The sequence below is a fragment of the Pleurodeles waltl genome, chromosome 3_1 (assembly GCF_031143425.1).
Source record: "Pleurodeles waltl isolate 20211129_DDA chromosome 3_1, aPleWal1.hap1.20221129, whole genome shotgun sequence".
Taxonomy (NCBI): Eukaryota; Metazoa; Chordata; class Amphibia; order Caudata; family Salamandridae; genus Pleurodeles; species Pleurodeles waltl.
In genome coordinates this window covers 1,782,631,752-1,782,657,632 of record NC_090440.1, presented here as the reverse complement: position 1 = coordinate 1,782,657,632, position 25,881 = coordinate 1,782,631,752, and the positions used below count along the sequence as shown (strand labels likewise).

The following is a 25,881-nucleotide window of genomic DNA, read 5'->3' as shown; positions in this document are numbered from 1 at the left end:
TCAGGGGGCATCTCTAAGATGCCCTCTGGGTGTATTTCCCAATAAAATGCACACTGGCATCAATGTGCATTTATTGTGCTGAAAAGTTTGATACCAAACTTCCCAGTTTTCAGTGTAGCCATTATTGTGCTGTGGAGTTTGTGTATGACAGACTCCCAGACCATACACTCTTATGGCTACCCTGCACTTACATTGTCTAAGGTTTTGCTTAGACACTGTAGGGGCATAGTGCTCATTTACCTATGCCCTCACCTATGGTATAGTGCACCCTGCCTTAGGGCTGTAAGGCCTGCTAGAGGGGTGACTTATCTATGCCTATAGGCAGTGTGAGGTTTGGCATGGCACCCTGAGGGGAGTGCCATGTCGACGTAGTCATTTTCTCCCCACCAGCACACACAAGCTGACAAGCAGTGTGTCTGTGCTGAGTGAGGGGTCTCCAGGGTGGCATAAGACATGCTGCAGCCCTTAAAAACCTTCCCTGGCATCAGGGCCCTTGGTAGCCGGGATACCAGTTACAAGGGACTTACCTGGGTCCGAGGGTGTGCCAATTGTGGAAACAAAGGTACAGGTTAGGGAAAGAACACTGGTGCTGGGGCCTGGTTAGCAGGCCTCAGCACACTTTCAAATCATAAGTTGGCATCAGCAAAGGCAAACAGTCAGGGGGTAACCATGCCAAGGAGGCATTTCCTTACACAGGGGATATTGCTCTCTCAGTCATGGATTGATAGTGACAGAGAGAGTGAGAGTGTGGGGCTGCGATAAAGGTCAGAGTCAATATTGTATTGCAGTGGTCTCTCAGGATCAAGTGTACTCGATGGATGCTCTTTGTCTGCTACAGAAAGTTGTTGCGTCACTGGTGAGGATGGAGGTGTCTCCTCAAGGCCCAGGGAGCCCTGGAACAGGTATCAGAGGTAGGGCCATGGTGTCTCCACCGTTATAGAGTCCGGCGTTGGGATTTAGGCCTCTGTCCAGTGGCGGGTAGCTGCGTGCCAGCAGAGGGACAATTATGGGTCTCCACTGGACACTGGCAGGGACACTTATATATGAGTCACTGCCACGTTGTTTCTGGGGACTGAAAGAAATGAGTTCTGTTTGTGTGGACCTCTCGAAGCCTTGCTGGGAAGAGGCGGCTCTCACTTTTTGCTTGATCGCAGTATAGGAGCATCTTCGTTGTTGAACCTTGCGAGAATAGTCTGGAAAGAGAAAGACCTTGGTATCTCTGCAGCGAAGGTCTGGATGAGCGCTGGCATCTCGGAAAACAGCATTTCTGTTGCCGAAGTTTAGGATGCGTGCTATCATTGGCCTAGGAGGAGCAGCAGGTGGTTGTTTAGGTGTTAGAGTGCGGTGAGTGTGCTGGACTGCAAATCAGGGTGAGAGAAGGTCAGCCACCATCCATTTTTTTTTTATCCAGGCCTCCCAGGAGTAGGCAGCTGGCTGGGTTCAGTTCTCTGGTACACCTATCACTCTAATATTATTGTGCCTAGATCAGTTTTCGGCATATTCGGTGCGGCAATGGAGTTCTGTGTGTGGGTGAGCAGCTCTGACATTTGGGTTTTGAGTGTTACAACATCATCCTCCACTGTAGAAACCCTTGACACCGGTTCCGTAATTCGTGCTGCAGAGCAACATCTTCGCGTACTTCACCTGTCTTAGTTTTTACAGTCAACTGAGAGGCATGAATGGCTTAGAGGATAGTCGTAAGGTCACTGGTGGTAGCTGAGGTTTTCTCCCTCGTTCCCTTACCAGTGGCACCAGTAATGGGACCAGTAGAGGACTGGCCCATGGGGGCTTGGGCTGATGTTGAACGTGCTGGTTTATCCTTGCCCTTATCTCTCAGTCTCACCCTCAAGAAGTCTGCTCACTTGCTACAGTAGTGAGTCAGCATGAGCAGCCGAACAACCAGGGATGGGATGGGACAGTTCTCAGGCAGGACGATCCGATGAGCCTCACGGTGCTGTCCCACTCCTTGCTGGATAGGGTGGACTCTGGAAAGGAGAGACTGGTCTTACCGATCCGTTTTTGACACTTATGCGGAACAGTCGGGTGGTGGTGGTGATTCGAGGGCCCTCATCTGGTTGCAAAGAGGTGGTTGGTCTAGGCCAGTAACCACCAATGTGGTAGAATGTGCTGGGGTGGTCTGTGGTGCTTGAGTGATTGGCAGCAGAAGGTTGCGCCCAGGATCGCTGCGCTGTCCTGTGTTTTGCAGGTCAAGTAGTCCCCAGAGTCAAGATTGTTGATAAACAGTTTTGTGTCTGTGTTGCGTGCAATTGGACTTCGTGCAGAAAAGTTGAGGGGGAAGCCATACTGTCCAGAATCGGGCTCCCCACTAGGCCAGATGGAGGGCTTAGAGGCGGCCACTGCATCCAGCTATAAGAGGTGATTGAGCCATTTCCGTGGGGTGTGTGCAGAGCCTCTGTGGGGTCGCAGTTCTGGATAGGGCTGCACAAATCCAGCTGAGTAGATTATCTGTGGCCCCGGGGTCATCTGTGGGGCCCTTCAGCACTCCCTGCACCCGTTCGGTTCGGGAGCTCCCAGGTGTGCAGCTTGTCAGCCAGGGGCTTCATTGGCTCTTATCTTCAAGCTGCGTGCATTGATGCACTCCAGGCTCATCATGGGGTGCAGGCAGAGGGATGCCTTGAGCCAGAGGCCACCACCTCCTCCTCACCCCCTTCCCCCCCCTTCAAGCAACACTTCAGCAGGCAGGGGTAGGCGTGATAAATGTAGTACCTTCTGTCCACTGCCACACCACGAGGGAAACAGTGAGGCCATGCCTCGGCAGTCGCATTCACTACAATCTGACTCATGGTCTGCGAGTGACAGGCAGCACTGTAGTCGGGAGGTGCAAGCGGACCTCCGGAGAAGCCGCCACATGGAGACCTCTAGGAGCTCAGACCCCTTCAGCTGGTGATGTGTCCCCCTCAGTGCCGTCCCTGTGAGCCGCCATCTTGATGTAGCCTTGCGGACCTCCACTACAGGTCTCAACCAGAGCAACGCTGACTCTAAAGAACACTACAGCTTGGGCTGGGTACCACCTGAGACACCGGTCGGGGCATGTTAGTGGTGTAGATGGCGATATAGTGGGACAGATGATGGAGGGGTCCAGGAACACTCCTAAAGAGCGACCACCATCTTGACGTTCTTGGCTATGCCCCTCGGCTGTCTCATTCTCAAGGGTCCCACCAGTGCCATCTGTTGTTTGCAGTCCAGCTATATCTGATCATCATTAGGAGAACGGCAGGAACATTTCTTCATTTCATGATTTCCCTTCATGTCATTTTCTAATCTGACCCTCCTATAATTCATGGCTTTCACACCTTCCTGTTTTTTCTTAGAGGAAGGATCACAAAAATTGCAGATGTCATGCACCTTTGTCCTTAATTAGAGCTACATGGTATAATTCCCCAGATTTGATTTAGCACAGTCTTGTAAACATGCGTTTGAACCATTGGCCTTGAACAGTGAGAAAAAAAATGCCACAATGAAAATATGTTCAAACTCCACAAAAGAGCAGCAAAGATCCTTGTTCCAGGTAGACTGATCAAAGAAATGTGCAGCTGAATGCCTACAAATCCTAACTAAAGGAATAGTGCAAAAACGATAGCGGGAATGCCAAGAATGACTCCTCCTGTGTCAGTCGCTCGGAGGAGAGATCACAAATGGTCAGAGCTTCACTAAAAAGAAGCCAGACCTCATGTGACGGAAAACTCACAGGGTGACAGAAAGTACCATTATCATGACATTCAATATTATAGTAGGTAAGATGTATTTCTTGTGGTAATATATATATATATAATATATATATATATATATATATATATATATATATATATATATATATATATATATATATATATATATATATATATATAATATATATATATATGTTCGATGGCATGTGTAGCTGCAGATACACATGCTATGCACAGGTCCTGCCATCTAGTGTTGGGCTCGGAGTGTTACAAGTTGATTTTCTTCGAAGAAGTCTTTTCGAGTCACAGGACCGAGTGACTCCTCGTTTTCGGCTCAATTGCACATGGGCATCGACTCCATCTTAGATTGTTTTCTTTCTGCCATGGGGTTCGGACGTTTTTCTCTTCACTCCGGTTGTTCGAGTCTGAAAAATCTTACAAACCCTCTAAATTCATCTGCATTGTTTTTCGATTGCGTATCATCGACACCTCGGTACCGGCGGATACAGATCTCTACTTGCCCTTCGGGGCACCTGCGCCCAACTTGGTCCTGGTCGGTCCGACCAAAAGTATTGTCGAAGCCTCATGGACCGGACCCTGTTTAGATTCTGCCCTCTGTGCCACGCCAAGTATCCGTACACAGATCAACATCTGGTTTGTAACCTGTGTTTATCTCCGGATCACCGAGAGGATACCTGCGAGGCCTGTAGATCCTTCCGCTCGAAAAAGATTCTCAGAGACCGAATAGCGCGAAGATTAGAGATGCCGTCAAGAAGCACTGAACGCCTAGACGCAGAAGAGGAGGAGATGATCCACACCGCTGTCTCCGTTCGGGGGTCCGATTCCGAACAAGAGTCCGACATCGACCGACCAATAACACCAGGCCAGTACGTGAGTACACTTGCCCCGACCTAATCCAAGCCCAAATACAAGGCCTCGGGGACGCCACTGCCAGAAGGCCATGGCTCCACCCATAAGAAAGCTCCCGGTGACCAAGCAACATCTTCGGCACTGAAAAAGGCCACGCCAACAACAAAGCCTTTGGACTCGAGCCGAGGCACAGGCTCTGAAATTATAAGACACCGATCCATCGAGTCCTAACGCGAAAGTCACTTTTGGAGCCGAGGCCAACAAGTACTCCAGGCCCTTTGTTGCCAAAAAAGCCGGCTTCGGAGTGAAAAAGCATACATACACTGAGGAGCCTGGACTTTCAAAGCAATTAAAAGAAAGCCATAGATTTGCTGAGGAATTGACACAAAGGGAGGATTTAGATGAGAAACCGGCCAGAATACAAATCCACAAAGACACTGGCAAAATCCTCACAGCACCTCCTCTAAGAACAAAGAGGAAACTGGCCTTCCATGGACATTTGGACACTGACCAGCCAACGGCTAAAGTGCCAAAAACAAGAGAATAATCTCTGCCTCCTCAGTTTTCACCTCACCAGTCTCCTCCTCATTCTCCTCAACTAACTATCTCCCCGCCTGCTACACCCACTGCACAGTCCATCACACACTATACAATCACAACATGACACAGATCAATGGGATCTCTATGATGATCCAGTGTCAGATAATAGTCCTGAGTGCTATCCATCAAAGCCATCACCCCCTGAGGATAGCACCTCAGATACACAAGTTCTAGCCAGGGCAGCGGCATTTCACAACGTGGCCATGCACACGGAACCTCTTGAGGATGACTTCTTATTTATCACATTGTCCTCAACTCACGCCACATACCAGAGTCTACCCATGCTTCCTGGCATGCTAAAACATGCACAGCAAATCTTCCAGGAACCAGTTAAGGGAAGAGCTATAACTCCAAGGATAGAGAAGAAACATAAGCCACCACCCTCAGACCCCATTTTTATTACATAACAGCTACCCCCAGATTCCATAGTGGTCAGCGCAGCAAGAAAAAGGGCTAATTCCCAGTCGTCTGGAGACGCACCCCCTCCAGATAAAGAAAGTAAGAAATTCGATGCTGCAGGTAAAAGGGTAGTGTCACAGGCAGCCAATCAATGGCGTATAGCCAATTCGCAAGCCCTAATGGCCCGATATGACAGGGCTCACTGGGATGAGATGAAAGACATTATTCAGCATGTCCCCAAGGACCAACAGAAGAGGGCCCAGCAGGTAGTAGAAGAGGGACAAGCAATCACAAACAACCAAATCAGGTCAGCGTTAGACTCCGCAGATACAGCCGCAAGAACTATTAATACGGCTGTCCCCATTAGGCGGCATGCATGGCTTAGGTCATCAGGATTTAAACCCGAAATCCATCAGGCTGTCCTCAACATGCCTTTTAACCAACAACAACTATTCGGCACACAAGTTGATACAGCCATTGACAAAATGAAAAAAGACGCCGACACTGCCAAAGCTATGGGTGTGCTTTATTCATCCCAATACAGAGGCTCATTTCGAAAGCCTCCATATAGGGGAGGCTTTAGACCCCAACCATCTGAGTCATCTACCTCACAAGCCAAACCCTCTTACCAAGCGCAATACCAGAGAGGGGGGTTTCGGGGATCCTACAGATGACAATTCCCCAGATCTAGAGGAAAATACGAATCCTCAAAACAACCCACTAATACCAAACAGTGACTTTACCACCACCTTCCCTCACCACACTTCCCCTGTGGGAGGAAGACTGCAAAAGTTCCACACCCACTAGTTACCCATCACAACAGACAATTGGGTGTTATCCATTATCCAACATGGTTACTGCATAGAGTTCACACAAACTCCTCCAGACATTCCCCAAAAAACGCACAAAATTCCATCTCAACACATTTCAATGTTGCAAACAGAAGTACAGGCACTATTACTCAAACAAGCCATAGAACTTGTGCCACATCATCAAAAAGTTACAGGGGTTTACTCCCTGTACTTCCTCATTCCCAAAAAGGACAAAACATTAAGACCAATATTAGATCTCAGGACTCTCAATCTCTACATCTGATCAGAACACTTTCACATGGTAACACTACAAGATGTAGTCCCACTGCTACAACAACATTTTATGGCAACACTGGATCTAAAAGATGTGTATTTTCACATACCCATCCATCCAGCTCACAGAAAATATCTCAGATTTGTAATACAAGGAAAACATTACCAGTTCAAAGTGTTACCTTTTGGGATAACAACAGCTCCCAGAGTATTTACCAAATGCCTTGCTGTAGTCGCAGCATACATAAGGAGACAACATATACATGTCTTTCCATATCTCGACGACTGGCTAATAAAAGGCAACACTCAAAAACAGTGGCAACATCACACATGTTATGTAACAAACACCCTACACACACTAGGGTTCTCAATAAATTATCAAAAATCACACCTACAACCAGCACAAATTCAGCAGTACTTAGGAGTCACATTAAACACCCAAAAAGCACTTGCAAGCCCAAGTCCACAAAGAGTGCAATCGTTCCATAGCATATTGCCAAAAATCCAGCCAAATCGACAGTACACTGTCAAATTTGTCATGAAACTGTTGGGTATGATGGCATCATGCATCACCATTGTCCCAAACGCAAGATTAAACATGTGGCCCTTACAACAGTGCCTTGCAAAACAATGGTCGCAGGCACACGGTTATCTCCAAGATATAGGCCCTCATTCTGACCTTGGCGGTCTTTTCGCAAGACCGCCGAGTTACCGCCGCGGTAAAGACCGCCGACCGCGGCGGTATGCCGCTGCGCGTATTCCGACCGCTGAGAGCGTTCCGCCGGAATACCGCCAGCAGCCACACTGGCGGTCGGCGGGAAAGTGGAGACTGGTCAACCTCCACCGCCACGCCAGCAGAACACCGCCCCCAGAATTACGACCCACATTTCTGTGTGGCGGTCTTCTGTTGGCGGTCTTCTGTTGGCGGTCACGTCCCTATGGCTCCCGTCGCCTCCCGGAGGACCAACGCACAAGGTAAGTTGATCGTCCGTGAGGGGAGGGGGTGGGGGGGTGTTGTGTGATGTGTGCGTGCATGGGGGTGTGCGTGTGAGTGTGTAGAGGGGGTGTGTGAGTGCGTGCATGCGGGCGGGGATTGCTGCTGTGCCTATGGGCAATGTGTGTAGTTCGGCGGGTGCGCATGTCGGCATGTATGTGTGCGGGTATGTGTCCCCGTTGTGTATGTGTGTGTGTAGGGGGTGTGTATATGTGCATGTTGGGGGTGTGTTCATGTCGGGGTGCATGTATGTGCATGTCGGGGTGGGGGTGGGGAGGGGGTTCGTACCACCTCTGGGGGGTGGCAGGGGGGTGGAGGGTGTGGGGGGAGGACTCGGGGGGGCAGTGGGGGGTGGGGGAGACCCCTATCAGTGCCAGGGAAGGAATTCCCTGGCCCCGATAGTGCCTACCGCCATGGTTCGCATGGCGGTTCCCGAACGCAAGAAACCGCGGCGGTAAGCAGGGTCATGATAGCGTTGGCGGTCTTGGGTCGACCGCCGGACCGGAGTGCGCAGACTCCAGCCCGTCGGTCATGACCGCCGTGGCTGTCGGAGTGGGGAAGTGGCGGTCGGTCACGGCGGGGACCGCCGCGGTCAGAATGCCATTTTTAATACCGCCGGTCTGTTCGCGGTCCGACCGCCGCCTCTCCGCCGACCGCCAGGGTCAGAATGAGGGCCATAGTGTTGATAGACCGCCAAACACTCATATCGCTTCAGTGGTGGAATCCCACAAATTTAAACAAAGGGCAGCCATTTCAAGACCCTGCGCCTCACGCCATTTTTACAACAGATGCATCAATGATTGGGGAGTACATCTCAACAATCACAACATTCAGGGACAATGGGACAACAAACAAAAAACAACTTCACATAAATCACTTAGAACTGCTAGCAGTATCCCTAGCACTAAGAGCTTTTCAACCTCTTCTTGTTCACAAACACATTCTTGTCAGAACCGACAATATGACAACAATGTGTAGCTGCAGATACACATGCTGTGCACTGTTCCTGCCATCTAGTGTTGGGCTTGGAGTGTTACAAGTTGTTTTTCTTTGAAGAAGTCTTTTCGAGTCACGGGACTGAGTGACTCCTCCCTTTTGGCTCCATTGCGCATGGGCATCAACTCCATCTTAGATTGTTTTCTTTCCGCCATCTGGTTCCGACGTGTTCCTCTTCGCTCCGTGATTCGAATCGGGAAAGTTTAAGAAATCATCGAAAATCCGTCTGTATTGTTGCGTTCGGGATCTGTTTTCCTATAGCTACATCAGCACCGATGAGACAACCTCTTCGGCAGCCCTTCGGGGCTTCCGCACCCAACCGAGGCCTGGTAGGCCTGACCACACCCGTCGTCGAAGCCTCATGGACCAGACCCCCTTCCGTTTCTGTCCGACGTGCCACGCCAAGTATCCTTATACAGACCAGCATCGGGCTTTTCAAACAGAGACTGAAACTGAGCAGCCAAGAGCAAAGGTGGCTAGAGAAAAAACACCACCTAGACATTTCTCGCCAGAAATATCGCCCCCACATTCGCCAAGGGCAAGGTCACCATTTGGCACCCCAACTGCACAGTCACCCACACATACTGTGCAAACACAGGATGATGCAGATCCCTGGGACCTCTACGACCCACCGGTTTCAGACAACAGTCCTGACTGCTATCCCTCAAAGCCATCTCCTCCAGAGGATAGCACATCTTACACACAAGTACTAGCCAGGGCTGCGACATTCCATAATGTCACTATGCACTCAGAGCCATTGGAGGATGACTTTCTTTTCAATACCCTTGCTTCCACGCATGCGTCATATCAAAGCCTGCCCATGCTACCAGGAATGCTTAAGCATGCACAACAAGTCTTCCAAGAGCCGGTCAAGGGAAGGGCCATTACACCGCGGGAGGAGAAAAAATATAAACCACCCCCATCGGACCCTGTGTTCATTACACAGCAGCTCCCTCCGGACTATGTAGTAGTGGGAGCCGCAAGAAAGCGGGCAAATTCACAATCATCGGGAGATGACCACCTCCTGATAAAGCAGCAAATTCGACGTGGCAGGGAAGAGAGTGGCGTCGCAAGCGGCCAACCAGTGGCGTATCGCCAATTCACAGGCACTCCTCGCCCGTTACGATCGAGTCCATTGGGACGAAATGCATGATATTATTCAGCATTTACCAAAAGAACATCAAAAACGGGCTCAACAGGTGGTTGAGGAGAGACAGGCCATCTCCAACAACCAAATCCGTTCTGCACTGGACTCTGCCGATACAGCAGCAAGAACTGTAAACACAGCAGTTACCATCAGGAGGCATGCATGGCTACGCAGTTCTGGTTTCAAACCAGAAACATATCAAGCGGTGTTAAACATGCCGTTCAACCAGCAACAACTATTTGGGCCGGAGGTGGACACTGCAATAGAAAAAATGAAGAAGGACACAGACACGGCCAAAGCCATGGGCGCGCTCTACTCTTCCCAGTATAGGGGAACATTTAGGAAGCCACAGTTTAGGGGAGGGTTTAGACAACCCTCAGAGCCATCCACCTCCCAAACAAAACCCACCTACCAGTCATAATACCAGAGAGGGGGGTTTTGTGGTTCATTCAGGGGACAATACCCAAGAGCAAGGGGAATATTCCAGCCTGCCAAGCAGACCCCCAATAACAAGCAGTGACTTCAATGTCACACTTTCCCCAACACACATCACCAGTGGGGGGAAGATTAACAAAATACCACAAACATTGGTCAGACATAACCACAGATACATGGGTTCTATCAATTATCCAACATGGTTACTGCATAGAGTTCACACATTTCCCTCCAGATGTTCCCCCAAGGACGCACAAACTGTCAGCACAACATCTAGACCTACTACAAATAGAGGTGCAAGCACTATTAACAAAACAAGCCATAGAACCATTACCACATCATCAAAAGGAACAGGGATTTACTCCCTATATTTCCTTATTCCCAAAAAAGACAAAACACTAAGACCAATGTTAGATCTCAGGCCGTTAAACCTCTTCATCAAATCAGATCATTTCCACATGGTCACACTACAAGATGTAGTTCCCTTGCTAAAACAGGAAGAATAAATGACAATACTGGATTTAAAGGATGCGTATTTCCACATACCCATCCATCTCCCAGGAAATACCTCAGATTTGTCATACAGGGCAAACATTACCAATTCAAAGTATTGCCCTTCAGGATAACCACAGCACCCAGAGTATTTACAAAATGCCTTGCTGTAGTAGCAGCTCATATAAGGAGACATCACATGCACGTAGTCCCATATCTCGACGATTGGCTAATAAAAGCCAACACTCAACACCAGTGTCAAAGTCACACGCAATATGTAATAGATACTCTACACAAATTAGGGTTTTCTATAAATTACCAAAAATCTCACTTGCAACCATCCCAAATACAACAGTACTTGGGAGCCACACTGAACACGCAAAGAGCAATTGCCACTCCAAGCCCACAAAGAGTTCATTTGTTTCAAAATATAGTGCCAAGCATACAACCAAACCACCAGTACACAGTCAGGTTTGTGATGAAACTACTAGGCATGATGTCCTCATGCATCGCTATTGTCCCAAACGCACGGCTACACATGCGGCCCTTACAACAGTGCCTAGCAAAACAATGGACGCAGGCACAGGGTCAACTTCAAGATCTAGTGTTGATAGACCGCCAAACACACTCTTCACTTCAATGGTGGAACCCTGTAAATTTAAACAAAGGGCGGCCATTTCAAGACCCGTTGCCTCACGCCATTATTCCAGCAGACGCTTCCATGATTGGGTGGGGAGCACACCTCAACAATCACAATATACAAGGTCAATGGGACAATCAACAAAAACAACTTCACATGGATCACTTAGAATAACTAGCGGTCTCCCTAGCACTAAAAGCTTTTCAACCCCTATAGTCCCCAAACACATTCTTGTCAAAACAGACAATATGACAACAATGTACTATCTAAACAAACAGGAGGGGACACACTCGTCACAACTATGCCTCCTAGCACAAAAGATTTGGCATTGGGCAATTCACAACAACATTTGTCTAATAGCGCAATATATACCAGGCATTCACAATCAGTTAGCCGACAATCTCAGTCGGGATCACCAACAAACTCACAAGTGGTAAATACATCCCCAGATTCTACAAGACATAGATCTGTTTGAAACAAAACAAAACGCGAAATGCCAAAACTTTGTATCCAGATACCCACACCCTCAGTCCAAGGGCAATGCTCTATGGATCAATTGGTCTGGGATATTTGCTTACGCTTTTCCCCCCTCTCCCACTCATTCCTTTCCTAGTCAACAAACTGAGTCAAAACAAACTCAAACTAATACTCATAGCACCAACGTGGGCTCGCCAACCGTGGTACACCACACTGTTGGACTTCTCAGTAGTACCTCATATCAGACTCTCAAACAGACCAGATCTGTTAACACAACACAAACAACAGATCAGATACCCCAATCCAGCATCTTTCAACCTAGCAAACTGGCTCCTGAAGTCATAGAATTTGGCTATCTAAACCTTTCAAATGAGTTTATGGAAGTCATTAAACAGGCAAGAAAACCGTCAAGGCATTGTTATGCTAATAAATGGAAAAGATTTGTTTTCTACTGCCAAGCAAATCAAATCACATCGTTAGATGCCTCCATACAAAATAATTGTGAGTTACTTACTACACCTACAAAAAGCAAATCCTAGCTTTTTCTTCCATCAAAATTCATCTCACTGCAATCTCTGCTTATCTGCAGATTAAACATACAAAGTCACTTTTTAGAATCCCAGTTATTAAAGCCTTTATGGAAGGACTAAAAAGGATCATACCTCTAAGAACCCCACCAGTACCCTTGTGGAATTTTAATATTGTACTTACACGACTCATGGGCCCACCTTTTGAACCCATGCATTCTTGCCAGATCCAATTCTTGACTTGGAAGGTAGCTTTTCTAATAGCCATCACTTCACCACGAAGAGTTAGCGAAATACAGGTGTTCACTATCGAAGAACCATTTATACAAGTACACAAACATAAAGTGGTTCTCCGCACAAATCCAAACTTTCTACCAAAAGTCATTCCACTGTTTCATCTAAACCAAACAGTAGAGCTCCCAGTCTTCTTCCCACAGCCAGACTAAGTAGCAGAAAGAGCACTGCATACATTAGACATAAAAAGAGCGCTAATGTATTACATAGACAGAACAAAATCATTTCGTAAAACTAAGCAATTGTTTGTTGCTTTCCAAAAACCCCATGATGGTAACCCTATATCCAAACAGTGCATAGCCAGATGGATAGTCAAAGGCATACAGACCTGTTACCGCAAAGCTAAAAGAGAGCTACCCATTACACCAAAGGCTCACTCCACTAGAAAGAAAGGAGCAACAATGGCCTTTCTGGGTAACATACCAATGACAGAGATTTGTAAGGCAGCCACTTGGTCCACACCTCATGCGTTTACCAAACATTACTGTGTAGATGTGTTAGCAACACAACAAGCCACAATAGAACAGGCTATACTAAGAAAATTATTTCAAGCTACTTCAACTCCTACAGGCTAACCACCGCTTTGGGGAGGATTACTGCTTTGTGGTATCTGTAGCTACACATGCCATCGAACGGAAAATGTCAGTACATCTGTTCGTGGCGTGTTGTGCTACAGATTCACATGCGCCCTCCCAACTTCCCGGGAGCCTGTAGCCGTTGTATATATGTAAATAAATATTCCTTTACCACAAACTATGTACATACATATCTATTCCATTGCAAGGACATCTTTAGTATCCTCATTCTACCACTCCTACCTCACCCTATGTGGGGAAAACAAGCTAAGATGGAGTCGATGCCCATGCGCGATGGAGCCGAAAGGGAGGAGTCACTCAGTCCTGTGACTCGAAAAGACTTCTTAGAAGAAAAACAACTTGTAACACTCCGAGCCAAACACTGGATGGCAGGAACAGTGCACAGCATGTGAATCTGCAGCGCAACACGCCACAAACAGATGTAAACTGGGTAAGTGACATTTTCCATAAATATATATATATGTATGTATCTTGAAGGCTGAAAAAAATGGGTTCATTTCCAGCTTTCTAGAATTCTGTTTCTAAGCTATACATTCCTGTTTTTGGCTGCAGATAGCAGCCATGACTTCATAATTCTATGCCTATATCAGAATTATTTAGTAGTCACTGCTAGTTCATTGCGACCATGTACAGGATTTAAATGACCTGCCCGCTATTCATGCTTCCATTTGTGAACCCACTTCATATATTTTTTCTTTTTTTTAAATAAACTTCCTTATAGATAATTAGTTCCTCAGCCAGAGACCTACTCTGCTTAATGGGCATGATCCTTACTTTAGATCAGTGCTTCCCAAACTTTTTAGAACACAACCCACTTTTTTGAAAGACCAATTTTTTCAGCCTACCTAGCTTTAAAAGATGTGAGACAGGGTTGATTTTTCTTTTTATCTAATGTAATAGTAGACCTGCTTTAAAAATGCTCTGAACTACCAAAATAACTTACTCTGTACGTAGTTTTAGATCCTCTTTACCAGTAATTGTTTGTAGATGTTAATGACCTTTATCACACCCTTCTATATCTCTGTCGGACAGTGGCAGAGATATTGATCCGCCAGTAAAAGTGGCAGATGGTGAAACTACTCTGAAGGGAGCTAGAGCAATTTTCAGAGTGGGGGTACTGACTGAAGTCATACGGATTGTGAAAAATACTAGGTGTTCACAAAGTGTAGCAAATGTATTCCGCAGGAGAGTGGTAATGGTATAATGTGTAACTTGTGATGCATTTTGGAGCATTCTGTCACAAATATTTCACTAAGTCATTGTGCAGTAGGGCACTGTCATTTACAGACAGCACATTTTCTATTGAAGTGGATACTAAATTTGCAGTCTTACAGTTTTATTGATAAAACTACATAACACACAAATGATAGAGTGTGGAAATCGGATTTCAGTTACTATTTGTCATTTACAGATCAGCAAGTAAGTGTCTTGATTTGTTTTGATCCTGTCAAAATCTTTGTTTCCATCACATTAAAGAATTTAAAAAAGTGTTTCATTTTCGATTTTCTAACTGTGAAAATATTCTGAAATGTGTACAGATGATTTAAAGGTATGTAAAGGTAAATGTTAACATCCTACAGACTTTCCTTACAGACTTCATGTACCCCAGCAACATTGCCAATAGTTCACTTTACAGACTCCTCTCAGGTTGCAGTCAGAGAAAGAAAAGTAAATACCAATTTTCATATTAAAAGAATAAACAGCAATTTGTCAGAAAACATAACCGGACATATGACCTTTGTCTCTGAAGCACAGCAAATATGACAAGAAAAATACAATATCTAAATTGACCTTTATTTATTGCTCATTCATGACCCACCAGAAATCTGCTGATGACCCTCAGTTTGAGAAAAGCTGTTTTAAACCATGAGACTGATGCCCTTCGTTCTTGTGTGATCATCGTGGCATTGTCTCACGGAAAGGTCCTCTAGCAAACTTTTTTTTCAGGTGCCCTATACTGTCTGGTCTTTTTAGGCATGACATAGTTAACATAGTAGAAGCACAAAAAAATAAAACCATTGCAGCAGTTTGGCCTGACTGCTTTCTTGTTGGTTTGCAGGTTCTTTTCCTGTCTGGTTGTCACTTTGGATGAGCATCTGACATTCACACTTGTGTGGTTCCCTTCCACGCTTGACTACACAGCCCTGCTGCTTCCAATCTAATCCCAAAATAGCTTTATGTAGCGCTAATTATCATCTGTGGGAGGAGAAGGGTGGCTGTGAGATGATGCTGTGGATGGAAGGGTTAGTCCTCAAAGAGCCAGTTCTTGAGCTTCCTCCTGAATTCTATGAGGGTGGGTGTGTTTCGTGGGAAGTTTGTTCCAGTTCCTGGCTGCGGTGTAGGAGAAGGCACGTCCTCTGCTTCGGGTACGCTGGATTCTGGGTATATGTGTGAGGGCGAGGGTGGCTGATCGGAGCTCCCTACTGGGCTGGTGGAAGGAGAGTCTGTGGTTGAGGATATTGGGTCCAATGTTGTGGAGCATTTTGAAGGCCATGGTGAGGATCTTGAACCTGCATCTCTTGTGTACGGGCAGCCAGTGAAGTTTCTAGAGGTGGGGTGGTGGGGGGGTGGGTAAGGTGGGTTCTTCTAGGTAGGTCCAGGACGAGTCTAGCTGCAGCGTTCTGGGTGGTCTGGAGTCTGTGGAGCAGTGGTGCGGGGAGACCCAGGTACAGGGCATTTCCGTAATCCAGTGTGCTGGTGGCCTGTGTGACAGTTTTTCTGGAGTTGACAGGAATTCATTTGTAAATCTTGTGGAGCATGTAGAGTTGATGGAAGCAGTTTGCTGCCACTGTATTTACTTGTTTTCTGAATGTGAGCTTGATGTCTATGATGAAGTCTGTTTCTGGCATGTTTGGTCAGGGCAGGAGGTACTCTGAGCGCAGTGGGCCACCTTGTGTCGTTCCAATGTGAAGGGTTGTTCCCGAAGATGATCACTTCTGTTTTATCTGTGTTTAACTTAAGGCAGTTGTTTCTTATCTAGTCGAGTACGTGGCACATGGCCTCGCTGACGTTTTCTCTGGGTGACGTGTGGGCTTTGGGAGTGGGACATCTTTCGGTGATGGAGAGAACTAGCAGCATATTGTCAGCATATGATGTGATGTTGAGTGTGTAGTGGCGCACTATCTCTGCCAAAGGGGTAATGTATATGTTGAACAGGGGTGGGACTAAGGAAGGAGCCTTGGGGGAGTCCGCAAATGATGTCCTTAGGTTTTGATGTGACAGGAGGTAGGCGGATTCTCTGCGTATGTCCAGTAGGGAAAGCGTGGATCCGTTTGAGGGCGTTGCTCCAGATACCAATGTGGTGTAGTCTTGTGGTGTAGTGGCTGATAGTGTTGAAGGATGCGGAGAGATGGAGTAGTATCTGAGCCACCTTCTCTCCTTGGTCTAGGAGGATGCGGATGTCGTCTGTTGCGGCAATGAGGGCAGTCGGTTCTGTAGTTGGAGCGGAAACCACACTGGGTGGAGTCCAGTAAGTTGTATTTTTCCAGGTGTTCTGAGAGTTGTTTGTTGATGGGTTTTTCCAGTACTTTTGCAGGGAATGGGAGCAGTGAAATGAGTCAGTAATGTTTTAGTTTGTGGGGGTTTGCCATGGGTTTTTTTGAGGAGAGGTTTGACTTCAGCTTGTTTCTAGTATACAGGGAAGGTGGCTGTTCCAGTGGAGGAGTTGATGATGGGAGTGAGGACTTGGCTGATTTTCTTCTGGCCCAGGTTGAAGATGTGGTGGGAGCAGGGAACCTGAGTGGGTCGATCTCATGATGTCCGCTGTTTCCTGAGTGGCGAGGGTTGATCAGTCAGTGATCAGATGGTTGTGGTCTATCTCGTTGTGTGTGAATAGGTGGTCGACGTTGGAGGGTTGGCTTGATGCGCTACATTCTGGGATCAGTACTGATTTCAATATAAATTTAAAAGCGCCAGAACTGGTCGCTCATACTTACTTATGGAACTCAGTCTTGTCTGTTCCTGTTTCATCTTCCTGTTGCTGGTGGTGTGTGTGCGTTCTTTGCCCTGAGCTTATTATCTGCTTTTAGTTCTTACTTAGGTGAGAACAGTTTGGTGCTTTTGTATTGGGGCAGGTTTGACTGGACAGGTGGTGCACCATTCTGGTGTTGTCCCTAGTTCTACCTAGTCAAAGTGCTTTTCGGTCTGGTTGTACATAGCTTTGTCGCGTGGGCTCTCATTATCCTAAATGAGACCACTGGATTTCTAGGCAGCAGGATCGATAACGGTGTGGGGGACTGAGTCGGACCCACGTGTAAGGAACTATGTCACCCTAAATCCGTTTTTTGCTCCGGCCAACTAGCAGTGCCTCATTTCTCCCACGGGGAAGAGATGATTGGGCAGCCGAGCGCATGACATCTTTGGAACTTCTCAGGGAAGTCGTGGTCACTCAGATCCAAACCAACTCTCTCATTTACATTATGATCTCATATACAAATGACAAAGACAGTATAGGTTTTATATAATGTTTTAATAAAACAACTGTAATTTAGTTAATAAGGCGTGAGCCGCAATAACCAGAACCATACAACACAGTAGGATTGAAATAGTTACCAGGAGAGTAAAACATAAGAACAAAGCTATCATTGTGTCTATTAGTTTCTACTCTCCCTCTGCTTGATCTATTTCGAGCACAGCATGTTAAGCTTCTAACTTGCCTGTCTGGATCACTGGGGAGACATCAGCCCTCATACCTGAGCAAAGGCCTGCGATCTTGGTTCAGCGCCTAGTTGTGGTTCCCTGGTCGGAATCTCCCTCTTGCATGTATTGGGACAAGGAAGTGATTTTATAACTAACATGTCAGCGTGATCACAAAATGTCCCTACATAGGAATGCCAAGTCTAAACTCCTACCACGTCTATCGGCAATGTACCAGACTGTATCCTTGACTGAAGCACAGAGTGAATGTGTTATGAAGAACTCCAGTGCTGAAGTAGGCAAAACAGTGTGATATGAATAAAAAACAAAACCGTAGAACTGGCTATTTGAAAAATAACAGTACGAAGCCTAATAAAAAGCATTTAGAGCAAAGTGCACAGAGGCTCTAAGCTGCTAGCAAATTAATAAAATATATCCAGGGCAAAGTGCACAGAGGCCTAAAGCCTGAAGCTAACGCGCAAAGGATACGTAAAACTAACCACACTACAGCTTTATGTGCTGGGATCACACCATGGCATTGTAAAAAAAAAAAAATGCTATAAGAAATACAGATAGAGAGAGTGGTGTATGTGTGTGTGTCAGTCCCTATCAGCCATTGGATTTTATGTTTTCCTTGTTTGCTGTGGCATTTCTTGGATTGGGTATTATAGTCTTTTTGTGATGTGAGCCATTGCATTCCTTGATGTATTTACCTACAAGACAACATAGTAATTGCTTTTTTGTTTAGATGGTGTGCTCTGTTTTAATACCCTAACATGTCATAAACACACATTCCAGTTCACTAAAAAGCCATTAAGCATTTTTTGTTGTACATTTCTGGCAAGATATCATGTTGGTTTAAAGCTTTTTTTTTTTTTTGTTCACAAAGACGTGCACACGAAAGATGCAATGACAATACTGGCCCTACCGAACAATATTTAAAGTGTCCATTATACAGTAGTTTGGTGTACATGCCTTTTAAGGTCACTACTTAGAATACAAATTTTATCTTCTGACTTTTTTCCATTAAACATTACCCCTGGTAATGCAGTCTTTTAATCAGTGAGACCCTTCTCCTAGTTTGCAAATTGTTGTAGTCTGTGATACTGTGGTACTGTTATAAGATTATCTATTTAGGACATCTGTAGGACATCTGTATTGTCCAACCACTACCAAACTCTTCTAACAAAAAGATATCTATTTTGGGTTTGCCAACGCTTGTTTGATATATCCACAAAACGTATCACTGGGGAGAGACAGAGGAATGCCCTTGTTCACTTACCGAGAATGTTCAATAATCCAACTAAAATTCTTTCCTGTCCCTAAACAAGTGCCAGTCTTGCACTTCGATTTTGACTGTCTTGGGACAGGATTGATAATTGTTTTACCATTGTAGGACGTTAGGGGTTGTTGATACAGACACCTTTTATAGGGCTTCTAACAGCAGGGAAATTGAAAAATGTTTTTTTTTAAGAAGGCAACAGGGTGCCTACCACGTGGTGTTAGCACAATGCAGTAGTATGTACTTGGATGATTACCAGTAAGTAATTGAGCCCATTACATTTTGCACACTGCTACAGGAATGTGGTTGAAAGCCCATTTGTATTTAGAACTGTTTATCAATCAACCATTGTAACTGACTTTTTGAATCATTTCTTCTAAACCTTTGAATATTTTACGAACACCATTGCTCTTCTGTTATATGTGAGTAAGTGTAGTTGTCCAAAGTTCCTATCATTGATTTCAGTGTTTTTATTTGTTGAACTTGTTTAGGAAGAAAAGGCTGCAGGATGCTTTCTCTCGGCATGGATCGGTGATGCGACATTCTCTTCTTAAGGGAATTTCTGCACAAATTTTGTCTGCAGCGGTAGGTTAGCTTTATTTGCATTGTGTTGTGCCTTGGATTTGAACTTCTTACCTTTTGAATTTCTCATAAATTAAGAACTTATTGAGCTGCAAAAGAAGTGGGGACTAAAGCGAGAAAATAATTTAGTGGTCCCCTCTGGTCATGTCCCACCCCTGCTGGACAACTAAGAGCAAGATGAAACAAAATATTTCTAAGATAACCGATATGTATTCAGATCTGCTTTTGTTTTAGCCTATTGTTTTTAAGAATGTAAATGTATGGATTTTTTGTGTGACAAAAGCAATAAAGATATATGTAAATTTTAGGGAAAATATATTTTTAATAGCAAATATTGTTCAAAATGCATACCATTTAAGGGCTACTTCTTAATGTTTAGATTATGTCTAGAAAATATACTTTAATAGAAGGTCCCAGATCCCTGTATATAGCAGCCCTTATGCCACATGCTTCTTTGTCTTCAACTTTCCCATTTTTGTACAGGTGGCATAACCATTCGGGAAATGACTGAGACGAATCATTTTTGTTTTGATGAAGCATCTTGAAAGCCCAAACACATGTCTGTTTTTTTTTTTCCCTCAGTACCTTTTGTTGTCATTGGAGTTATTTATACGTTGGGAAACAAGCCCCCCAGGGTAGCAGAGCTCTGTACATAGCAAAGTTGAAGACATAGCTAATGTATAACACTATATACAGGTGCTTTCACAATGTGAAATGAGTACATAAAGAGGAGCCTATAGATTGAGGTGAAGCAGGGAAAGTGGGTGATAATAGGAAGATTGTGAAGAGGTTGACGTTGAATAGTATCACCCAACCTTTGCTCTCCATCATGGGGCTTTGGTATGGGTAGAATGTAAAAACCCAATGTTTTTTTCTCTGTCGATTAATAACTTTGATTCTTGGTGAAGATGATCTATTTAATTTCACACTGGCAAAAGTGATTATATGGAGCCTCTCTAATCCCTTCCTGAATGTGAAGGGTGGTTTACAAATGAAGAGGATTTAAAAGGATCATCAAGAACATAATTGAATTTTTTTTTTTTTTTTTTTTTTCATTTTTATAATAGTGGTGGATCTGCAGCCATACTCGTTAACCTGGGCAAACAGTCTCCCACTCTGTTCCTGACACCTGAAATGTATCTTATAATAAAAATGTGTACTTGCAATTGTGATGCCCTTTTACTTACAGCCAAAGACACTTTTGTCTAAATCTTTTCCCATCCAAAATTTACTGGAGTAGCTTGTGATCCATTTCAGCTGCAACATCTGTAACCACTTAAAAAAAAATATTGTGAACTTTTTAACGTTTTAATTTCCAAAAACTCTTATGAAGCTTGTTTCAATGCACTCTAATTCTGCACTGTTCGGCAATCTGGATGCAAATGTAATGTACTGCTGCCGTCTTTTCATTTCTGGATGAATGCACCTCCTAGCCATTTCTTACTGGCGTTGGTGATAAACAGCATTTTCCTTATATAAAATCTGCTCAACCTAGTACTTTAACTAAATCTACTTTTTAATATCTAAAACTTTCTTTCACATAATTCTATCCAATCAAATCGTGTTCCCCTTTTTAGCAATCTTCTAATATTCACTGTTTAGTCAGCCATATTCACAGTAAACTTTGGATAATACACCAACATCCCCAGGATTGATAGAATCTGACTTTTGTTCCTAAATGAAGTTGTGTTAATAATTTAGCAAATATTTTGTAGAGTGTATTCCATTGTCACTAATTTAATGTCCCAAGTAAAACAACTACAGACACTCTAAACCTAATGTTTGACTGCTTGTATCATCTCCATTCTCAACCAAGTGTCAGTGTCCTTCAGACACTTCCCACACAACCATTATGTTGTCCAGAAAAAAAAAAACACATGCTACATCCTTGAACAAATTATTGTTTATCCTTTGTAAAAATCCACACCTTGGATACTAGCCCTAATGGCATTGTGCAGTATCTAAATGTATCTTCAGCTATTATGAAGGTGATCAGGTATTTCGAATTTGGAAGTGACCTGACCTGGTCATAAACAGATGACTGATTGAGTATTGTAAGCATATCTTCCTCTCTTCTCTTTTCCATGCACAAGGAAATGTTCACACCAGTCCCATGCTACATAAGCAGTCAGTAGAGCGAGGGCTAGACTTGTTGGGGCAAGCCAGCCAGTCTTGCTCTGAATGAAGCACACGAGGTAAATGGTAGAGTAACAGAATAGCCACTGGCCTGCTGTTGCGTTTAGTGGAGGTAGAAGAATACTTTGTTTGACAATGATATTTAATGATTTTGTTACGTAACAATCATATTCTAATGTTTAAAAAAAATATGTACAGGGTTATCCTGCAACAACAAGGAACGCATATAGTGTAAGGAAATGCCTCCTTGGCATGGTTACCCCCTGACGTTTTACCTTTGCTGATGCTAAGTTATGATTTGAAAGTGTGCTGGGACCCTGCTAACCAGGCCCCAGCACCAGTGTTCTTTCTCTAACCAGTACCTTTGTCTCCACAATTGGCACACCCTGGCATCCAGGTAAGTCCCTTGTAACTGGTACCTCTGGTACCAAGGGCCCCGATGCCAGGGAAGTCTCTAAGGGCTGCAGCATGTCTTATGCCACCCTAGGGACCACTCACTCAGCACATGCACACTGCCTCACAGCTTGTGTGTGCTGGTGGGGAGAAAATGACTAAGTCGACATGGCACTCCCCTCAGAGTGCCATGCCAACCTCACACTGGCTGTGGCATAGGTAAGTCACCCCTCTAGAAGGCCTTACAGCCCTAAGGCACGGTGCACTATACCACAGGTGAGGGCATAAGTGAATGAGCACTATGCCCCTACAGTGTCTAAGCAAAACCTTAGACGTTGTAAGTGCAGGGTAGCCATAAGAGTATATGGTCTGGGAGTTTGTCAAACACGAAGTCCACAGCACCATAATGGCTACACTGAAAACTGGGATGTTTGGTATCAAACTTCTCAGCACAATAAATGCACACTGATGCCAGTGTGCAATTTATTGTAAAATACACCCAGCGGGCATCTTAGAGATGTCCCCTGAAAACATAGCCAACTTCCAGTGTAGGCTGACTAGTTTGTGCTAGCCTGCCACACACCAGACATGTTGCTGCCCACATGGGGATAGTGCCTTTGTCACTCTGTGTATCTAGTAACAAAGCTTGTACTGGGTGGAGGTGCTTCTGTCCTCCCCCTGCAGGAACTGTAACACCTGGCGGTGAGCCTTAAAGGCTCACCCCCTTTTGTTACACCGCCACAGGGCATCCCAGCTAGTGTGCGAAAGACCACATCTCATATTGTATACTTATGTTTCCACTGTTTGTAGTTATAATTAATTCTATTAGAATCCTAGACAAATGGATATTAAGTCAAGCCATAATGGTGGCCAAAAGTGAGTTGAGAAGTTGCCTTGGTGATAAATATATATGTATATATCAGCAGTTTATCTGAGAACATCGCCATTAGTAGTGTCCCAATTGTATTATTTTATTCAGCTGTGCTGGGGGATCCCAGTCACTGCCACATTTTTAGTATTTATTTTATAATAATTGCTAATTATGGACTTATACTACTGTCAATATGTATACTTAATCTAACTAAATGTCTGTTGGTCGGGCATGGAAAGCATAGGTGTAGTTATGCCTTGACCGGCCATGAGAAATATTCATGTTCACTAAATTTCTTTAACTCCTCAGTTGGGTCTATGGAATTTCATTGTTAAGGCAATTAATGGTTGTCAATAGGATATACATTCATTGTTGTTCTTTATGAAACAGTTGTGTTTTCATATTCAGGCTTAGAGAAATGGTCTCCAAAACTGTTCCAATCATGTCATCAGGGAAGTAGTGGAGCTTCAAAAAGTGAACAAACATTTTGGTTGTGGTTCACTTGCATTAAATAGTACTCCTTTGTTCATGTTTTTGTGTCTTTATAGGTGTGGTTGTCATAAACATACCTTAACCCACATTTCCAGGTGATCAAATAAACACAATTCTATGTATTAATGATTGTGTGACTTGTTCACAAGGTTTTCAGAGACCATGATCTAATTCTTTGTATGCCTAGTCAGGTGGCATACATTACAGCTGCCACAAACAAAATGACCATTAACCTCCGGTAGTCCCCAGCTCCTGGTTAGGGATTCTTTAGGTTTTCTGCTACCAGGACATGTATGTGCAAGTCTGTCCAACAGGTTTTGCAGCCTCTTAAAGCCAAACAGGTTTGTTCATGATCATCTGTCCTTCTTAAAGCTGTGCCGGTTTTTGATGATGGTCTTATTCAACAACGGAGAGAAAGTTATCATGCAGATGAGTCTATATTGAGTAATTTATCAATCAATCAATCATTTAATTTATAAAGCGCGCTATGTACCCGTTAGGGTTTCAAGGCGCTGGGGGGGGGGGGGGGGGGGAGGAGTCATGCCACTCTGTGTAGAGTGCGTTGCCGTAGTCAAGTCTGCTACTGACGAGGGCTTGGGTCACCGTCTTTCTGGTTTCCGTCGGGATCCACTTGAAAATTCTGCAGAGCATGCGGAGGGTGTTGAAACAGGAGGAGGAGACTGCGTTGACCTGTTTGGACATGGTGAGATTTGAGTCGAGGATGAAGCCGAGGTTGCGTACGTGGTTGGCTGGAGTGGGTGGGGGGCCCAGTGTGGTGGGCCACCAGGAGTCGTCCCAGGCCGAGGGGGAACGACCGAGGATGAGGACTTCCGTCTTGTCAGAGTTTAGCTTCAGACGTCTGTTTCTCATCCATTCGGCGATGGATTTCAGTCCCTCGTGGAGGTTGGCTTTGGCGGTGTGAGGGTCTTTAGTGAGGGAGAGGACGAGCTGGGTGTCGTCGGCGTATGAGAGGATGCTGAGGCTGTGCTGACGGGCTAGGTGTGCGAGGGGTGCCATGTATACGTTGAACAGCGTTGGGCTTAGTGAGGAGCCTTGGGGGACGCCGCAGATGAGGTTGGTGGCTTCGGAGCGGAAGGGTGAGAGTCGGACTCTCTGTGTTCTACCGGAGAGAAAAGAGGAGATCCAGTTGAGGGCCTTGTCTGGAATTCCGGCTTCGTGGAGGCGAGTAAGTAGGGTGCGGTGGCAGACTGTATCGAAGGCGGCGGAAAGGTCTAAGAGGATCAGGGCTGAAGTTTCGCCGTTGTCCATTTGTTGTCTGATGTCGTCTGTGGCGGCGAGGAGTGCAGTCTCGGTGCTGTGGTTGCGTCTGAATCCGGATTGGGAGGGGTCTAGGATCTATGAGCTGGTTCCAGTAGATCTTCACTGTTTTTTCTTGCTCTCTTCATATCCTTTTGTATAATTCTGTGTAGGTATTCCCTTGCTTGCAGTTTCCGGCTAGGTCATTTGCTTGTATTATATAGTGTTCGACGTCACACAAATTCCTTCTAAAATGAAGAACTAGTCCAAAAGGTAGATTTTCCCTTGATGCCCGGTGATGACAACTGTCAAACCCCAGTAGCCTATTTTGGTCTGTTAGGTTGATGTGTGTCTTGGTGGCCATTCTTTCTTCAATGATTGGGATGTCTAAATCCAATAAAGAGGTGACTTTCTCCGATGATGTGGATGTACACTTCAAGTATGTGTCTAAACTGTTGATCCATGTTAAAAGGCAGTGGACCAGTTCCACTTTGGTCCACTTATTAGGAAGTGATCTATGTATCTTTGCCACAGAGAGATGCGTTCTTTATAGGGGTTTGTCATCAGTGTACATGTATGTTTTCTCTAAGTGAGCCTGTACAGAATTGCTAGGCTTGGGGCTAACATGCCCTATTTCTGAAGTTAGAAATTGTCATTGAATTAAAAAAATATATATTTTCTGTGCCATAGAAGCACAAGCCATTACAATAGTGACTGGTGCAGTGTGCTCGAATGTGATGCTTCTTAACAGTTCTTTGCTCACCTTCAGTGTCTCATCTTGAGTGATACTAATGTATAACTCCTCTATGTACAATGTTATGATTATTCTGGTGCTGCTGTTCTATGAATTGATCGTTTGTGTAGGAAAGTGCCTATTATGACACGGTCCACCCCTCCCCCCACACTTTTTGCCAGGTTTCTGGTGCAATTGTGACTGAAAGTGCACTAGGTCCCTGCTAAACAGGTCCCCAGTGCCAGATCTTGCCCTAAAA

The 25,881-nt window shown here is 45.1% G+C and overlaps 1 protein-coding gene across 3 annotated transcripts in view; it reads left to right on the top strand.

The window, feature by feature from the left end:
• VPS8 (VPS8 subunit of CORVET complex) overlaps nucleotides 1-25,881 on the top strand; it is a 1,496,959-nt gene that overhangs the window by 139,346 nt on the left and 1,331,732 nt on the right. For all 3 annotated transcript variants that reach the window (XM_069225817.1, XM_069225815.1, XM_069225816.1), the window contains exon 4: nucleotides 19,650-19,743. In XM_069225817.1, the coding sequence (XP_069081918.1) occupies nucleotides 19,650-19,743 (94 nt within the window). The remainder of the gene's footprint in view (nucleotides 1-19,649; nucleotides 19,744-25,881) is intronic.